The sequence below is a fragment of the Corylus avellana genome, chromosome ca4 (genome assembly GCF_901000735.1).
Source record: "Corylus avellana chromosome ca4, CavTom2PMs-1.0".
In the NCBI taxonomy this organism is placed as follows: domain Eukaryota; kingdom Viridiplantae; phylum Streptophyta; class Magnoliopsida; order Fagales; family Betulaceae; genus Corylus; species Corylus avellana.
The window spans coordinates 36,043,284-36,049,283 of NC_081544.1; the positions used below are offsets into that span (position 1 = coordinate 36,043,284).

The 6,000-nt window shown below is 36.0% G+C and overlaps 1 protein-coding gene across 1 annotated transcript; it reads left to right on the forward strand.

The window, feature by feature from the left end:
• Positions 1–765: 765 nt before the first annotated feature.
• LOC132179219 (glucose-6-phosphate 1-dehydrogenase, chloroplastic) lies at positions 766–4,855 on the forward strand. Its single transcript, XM_059591888.1, has 10 exons — positions 766–1,168; positions 1,579–1,811; positions 1,935–2,029; positions 2,213–2,327; positions 2,826–3,031; positions 3,114–3,263; positions 3,340–3,460; positions 3,563–3,792; positions 3,884–4,084; positions 4,361–4,855. Exons 1-10 carry the CDS (start codon positions 958–960, stop codon positions 4,608–4,610), a joined length of 1,812 nt encoding a protein of 603 aa, XP_059447871.1. The 5' UTR covers positions 766–957; the 3' UTR covers positions 4,611–4,855.
• Positions 4,856–6,000: the final 1,145 nt, after the last annotated feature.

Sequence of the window (6,000 nt, forward strand, 5' to 3'; positions counted from 1 at the left end):
TTTAGTGGGGGTGTCTAGGATACGTACCTGAATTTTCTTCCATAGAAAGGCAAATAGATGTAAGATGTTCTAGTGTTCTACTCTATTTTTCTAGACTTTATTCTGGGTTAGCGCATATTCCACCTCAAAAGTATCCACTAAATTGACTACTAAGCAAGAAGAATAACAAAAAAATATAAACCAAATTCGATGTTTTTATTCCACACTCCACAATGTGCATATTTTACTTACAAGTATAAATTCTCTTCCAAAATTCTTTTAAACAAAATTTTTAAAATTAATATTTATTAATCTTATTAAAAAATTATATGAAAATTACTTTTTTTTTTTTTTTACTACAAAAAATTACATGTTCTCAAGATAGATAGAGAAATGTTAAAAAATTATATTTTTATCTTATAATGTTAACGTGACAGCATATCCGTTACTCTTTATATTGAGTAATACTAAAAATCACATTTTTATTTCATATTATTAATATAACAGTGTCATTGACTCTTTCAACCATTTAATCAACCCACCTAATTAATTGTAACTTTTCTTCTTGCCATTGCTTAAACCAAAAAAAAAAAAAAAAAAAAACAAAGTCAAAACCTTATATGGAGGCACATTTAACATGCATAATGTTAGGCCCATTATCATGTTACAGAGTCAGGCTACAAAACAAGTCATTATAATCTGGTAAACATTATTGTTATTTACATAATTAACCTAAAACAAGAATCAAATTCCACTTGGTCTTTGTCTCTCTCTCTCTCTCTCTATTTTCCTTCTCTTAAAATTTGTTGGCAGGACAAAGCAGCCTTTCGGAGATCTCAAGGGCCTTCTAACCCTCGGTGTTTCCTAAGTTGCCGTGACCCTCGCCTTCTTTCTTCGCACCCTGAAACATCATTGGACTTGACTCTTATATAAAAATTCTTTCATTAGCCAACAGAGGAAGCAAATAGAGAGACAGAGATGGCGGCCCTTTCTTCAACACACTGCCGTTCGTATTCACCATTACAATCGTCGTCTTTTGGACCTTCTTCTTCTTCGTCTTCGTCATCGTCATCGTCTAATCTCGGCCATTTTCAAAGGGTGTCGGTCTCTTCGGTTCCTAAGCGCTTTCTCGCGGCCAAGGTCTATTCCCTACAGTCCCAAACGAAGTCTGTGGCCCGCATGCAAGATGGTTGGTTTCTCTCTTTCTTTTCAATTAGCTGATACCCATTTAGGAATATGTCTTAGCGTTTCAGTTACGATTATTCTTGTTGATTTCTGAAACGACTTGTGTTTTGTCTAAATATTATAATGAGAATCGAAGAAAAAACATTTGGAAATAATTTTTTTGAATATTTAGATTTTTTCTTGTTTTATTCAGTTCAACCTGATTGATATGGCATGGTTAACATAACAAAGAAGAGTCATAAGATTCATATCTTTACTTCCATTTCTCAGTTTTCTGAGTAACCAGATGGGAATTGTCAAATTACTGACTCATTTGGTCCATTTTAATATATGATTAAACATGTTCACTACTTTGTCTATTTCAAGAGTTGGAATTGTCAATTTTTTGTTAACTTGGATGGAAATTGGGTGTAGGTGCGGTGGCCTCTACAATAACCCCAATTGAAAATGAGACTCCTTTTAAGAAATTGAAAGATGGGCTGTTGTCGGTTCCATCTCCGGACGAATGTAAAGATGCAGTGGGATTTGGCATCAATGAAAATGACTCCACTGTTAGTATTACTGTGGTTGGAGCCTCTGGGGACCTTGCCAAGAAGAAGATATTTCCTGCACTTTTTGCACTCTATTATGAGGATTGTCTTCCTAAGGTTTCTACTTTCTTTCTTTTTAACTTCTTTTCCTGATGTTCTTTTATTGATGGTCAGGTTCGTATTACTGTATTTTCAATATTTTGTTGCTTGATATTAAAGTATGGAAGTATTTCTCCGCAGCACTTTACTGTGTGTGGTTACGCTCGGAGTAAGATGACCGATGCTGAACTCAGAAACATGGTTAGCAAGACCCTTACTTGCAGAATTGATAAGAGGTAAATCAATCTGCATTTTGCTTGCGCCTTGAAGCGTAGTTGGTATACATGTATCAATGTAGTTTCTCCACTGGAAGTTGGTTATATAGTATTCCATACTATGCATGGTGTATTTTATTGTGCTTTAGGATTTTTTTTTTAGTTTTTCAGTTGTGATATATATTCTTTCTGCTGAATTTTCAGAGAGAACTGCAGTGAAAAGATGGAGCAATTTCTTAGAAGGTGTTTCTACCATTCTGGGCAGTATGATTCGCAAGAAAACTTTGCAGAGTTAGACAAGAAGCTGAAGGAACATGAGGTAATTTGTGTGTGGCTGCACGTGATAGAATGTTACATGGTCATTTAACTTACAGTGGTGATGCTATATTATTTTAGAGGGAAGTTATAGCAAAATCTGGCTTGCTGATGATGCTTACTGACTTCACTTTCATCAATAGGAGTGTCTATCTTGGATGTTAAGATCCTAACTTCCCTGTGATGCATTCACCACACTTTTGGTCTTCTCACAATTTATGGTCTTCCAAAACGAGAGATATATTTATCAGGAAATGGCCCTAAATAAGCCCTCATAAGAATTATTCCTTTACATTATATCCAATTGTAGTAAAAATTGTCAGGACTTTTAGCATAATGGCACTGCTGTAAATATTTCATTTGTTGACTGTCTTGTTTCTTCTTCAAGATCAAGATAGGACAAGAAGCTTTTGTTCTCTGTCTCTAATGAAATTCTTCTCTTTCCACGATTTGCACATGTATTTAAGTACATTTATTTGACAACGAGGAGCTGCTTCTGCAGGGTGGAAGGGTTTCAAATCGCCTCTTCTATCTGTCAATACCTCCAAATATATTCATAGATGCTGTAAGATGTGCAAGCTCGTCAGCTTCATCTGGTAATGGCTGGACCAGGGTCATTGTGGAGAAACCCTTTGGTCGAGATTCGGAATCCTCAGCCGCGTTGACAAAAGGTCTCAAACAGTACCTTAAGGAGGATCAAATATTCAGGTGAGTTTTTCCAACCAAGTTTGGTTTTTTATCACGCATATATTGACTATAAATCTGATTGTATGGACAATTTCCTTTGCAGGATAGACCACTATCTGGGAAAGGAGCTTGTGGAAAACCTATCCGTACTCCGGTTTTCTAACCTCATTTTTGAGCCATTATGGTCAAGGCAGTATATAAGGAATGTACAGTTGATATTCTCTGAAGACTTCGGCACTGAAGGACGTGGAGGGTAATTTTCTAACAGACGTTTGTATTTTAATTATGATTTAGAACTTACAATTTTTTTTTTCTTCGACTGAATCTAGGTACTTTGATAATTATGGGATAATAAGAGACATAATGCAGAACCATCTGCTTCAGATACTAGCCCTATTTGCCATGGAAACGCCGGTTAGTTTGGACGCAGAAGATATCAGAAATGAAAAGGTTTTCCCTGGTCCAAAGATGAACCTCAATTCTGGCAATTCCTAAGATGTTCTTCTGTGTTCTTTTTTACTTAGAAAAATGATTTCTTTTACTGGTTTCTAGGTCAAAGTTTTACGTTCAATGAGGCCATTACAGCTAGAAAACGTGGTCACAGGGCAGTACAAGAGCCACACAAAAGGTGGTGTTACTTACCCGGCCTACACCGATGACAAGACTGTACCCAAGGACAGCTTAACTCCAACATTTGCAGCAGCTGCCCTCTTCATAGATAATGCAAGATGGGATGGGGTGCCTTTTCTAATGAAGGCTGGGAAAGCATTACATACTAAGAGGTATTCAGAATTAAGGAGGAACGTCTTAGTCATATTTTGTTTGTCTTGGTCTTCTTCATTCTATATTATTTATTACTTACTCTTTCCACAGGGCTGAGATAAGGGTACAGTTTAGGCATGTGCCGGGAAATTTATATAATCGAAACTTTGGGACAGATCTTGATCGAGCTACAAACGAGCTTGTTATTAGAGTGCAGCCTGATGAAGCTATTTATTTAAAGATCAATAACAAGGTTCCTGGTTTGGGAATGAGACTGGACCGAAGTAATCTGAATCTTCATTATGCAGCAAGGTACAACCTTTTTTTGGTTTTTGTTTTTGCTTTTGTCTTGTATATTTCAAAACTATTCTATTCAAGTCTCTCCCCAAGTGTCACTCCTGTTTGAATGTTTAGTCTTTGTTGATGCTGAACTGGAGACAACCCAGAGATCTAAATTGGTCAATTGTTGTTTTCTGTTGTTCATTTGACAAATCTTGAAAAAAGTCAGCTCTGACTATGGGCTTCGACTGTAGTGCTACTTCATGAGTGTTCTTATCAATTTCAACCGAACTCCTTTATTATGTGTAGATATTCGAAGGAGATTCCAGATGCTTATGAGAGGCTTCTGCTCGATGCTGTTGAAGGGGAAAGAAGGCTGTTTATCCGGAGTGATGAACTGGATGCAGCTTGGTCGCTCTTCACACCTCTGTTAAAAGAGCTAGAAGAGAAGAAGATTATCCCGGAGTATTATCCACATGGGAGTCGGGGTCCTGTCGGTGCACACTATCTTGCAGCAAGATACAAAGTCCGGTGGGGTGATGTTGGTGTAGATCAATGACTCTAAGAAAGAGGGAGCATAAAACTTTTTACTTATTTGCTCGTTACGGTGCGCCAAATTTATGTAGTCCAAGGGAGATGGAGAGTGTGAAATTAGTGATACGATCAAATATAATCCAGAAAGGAAGAAAATGGTTTTTTTTTTTCGGTGTATTAGCATGTTCTTTGGTTGCTTCTATGCCAGAACATAGAAGTTTAGGATTATTTGAGCATGGGAATTGCTATAAATGTATCCATTCCTTCCCATTCTATGTCGTATAAAATTTATTAACAAGTTATAGGCACCCATTGACAAAGTGATGTGACTTTTAAAATTATTATTGGGCTAAAATTTAAAAGTGATTTTGAAAGTCCCATTACTTTAGGGGATAAAAGGGAAACAAACGTCTTATTGATAGCATTCCACTTGATTGTCTGAAATAAATTTTTAAAAAACTTAATTGCAGTGCATTGGAGGTTTTTTGCCTCTACCTAACGTAAGAGGTGATCCTAGTCTATCCCCAGTTTTAAACCTTTTAAAATTGCGAACTTATTTTATATTTCTCTTGAAAGTGAATCTCTTCCTTTTATTGAATCACAACAGTTTTTTATTTTTTATTTTTTTGTTAAATTTAATTGTTTATGAGTTAGCTTAACTAGCAAAGTCTCTTTGTCATGTCATATGAGATGGAATCCTTTTTATGATCTAAATAAAGGGTATGTTGAAGCATATTTTTGGATAACTGGACCAGTCGACGGGTTACTTCTTCTTCTTCTTCTTCTTCATTTTTTATTTTTTAGAGGTGGGATTCTAAAATTTCAGTACTCCAAGCCAACTTGGTCTGTGATTACAATATCCATAATGCATAGGGTATATGTTCCCTCCAGCTGATATATTCCGAGATGGAGAGCGCCATTTTCGCAAGTCGGTGTGTAGCTTTGTTAGCCTCCCCCTCTTCACATGAATAAAACGCCAAAACTGAATTCGTTAGCGAAGACTCTTGGCGTCATCCACCAAATGACCATATTTGGTCGACGGGTTGCCTGCAAAATAAGAAAAAACATTCAGATTCTGATGGTCAAGTAAGTATTTTGCTTTAGAGAAAAACCCAAAAACAAAAGGAGAGAGTGAGAAAGAAATAATGCGTAGGGTAAGTAAATAGCATATTTGTTACTGGGATATGTATGTATTAAATTAGCCGGTATAAATCTAATCTAACTGACAACCGTTTCTTTTGGGTAAGTAAATTATTCATTTACTAGGGTGATTCGTTGAGATTTCCTTCCAAATATGGTACCCTGATATCTTTACTATTATTAATTCTTTTTCGATTTTATTGTCGTTAGCCTATAATTTTTACTACTATATATACATTGCATGGAGACTAATTGAAAATCATTCAGATTTCAAA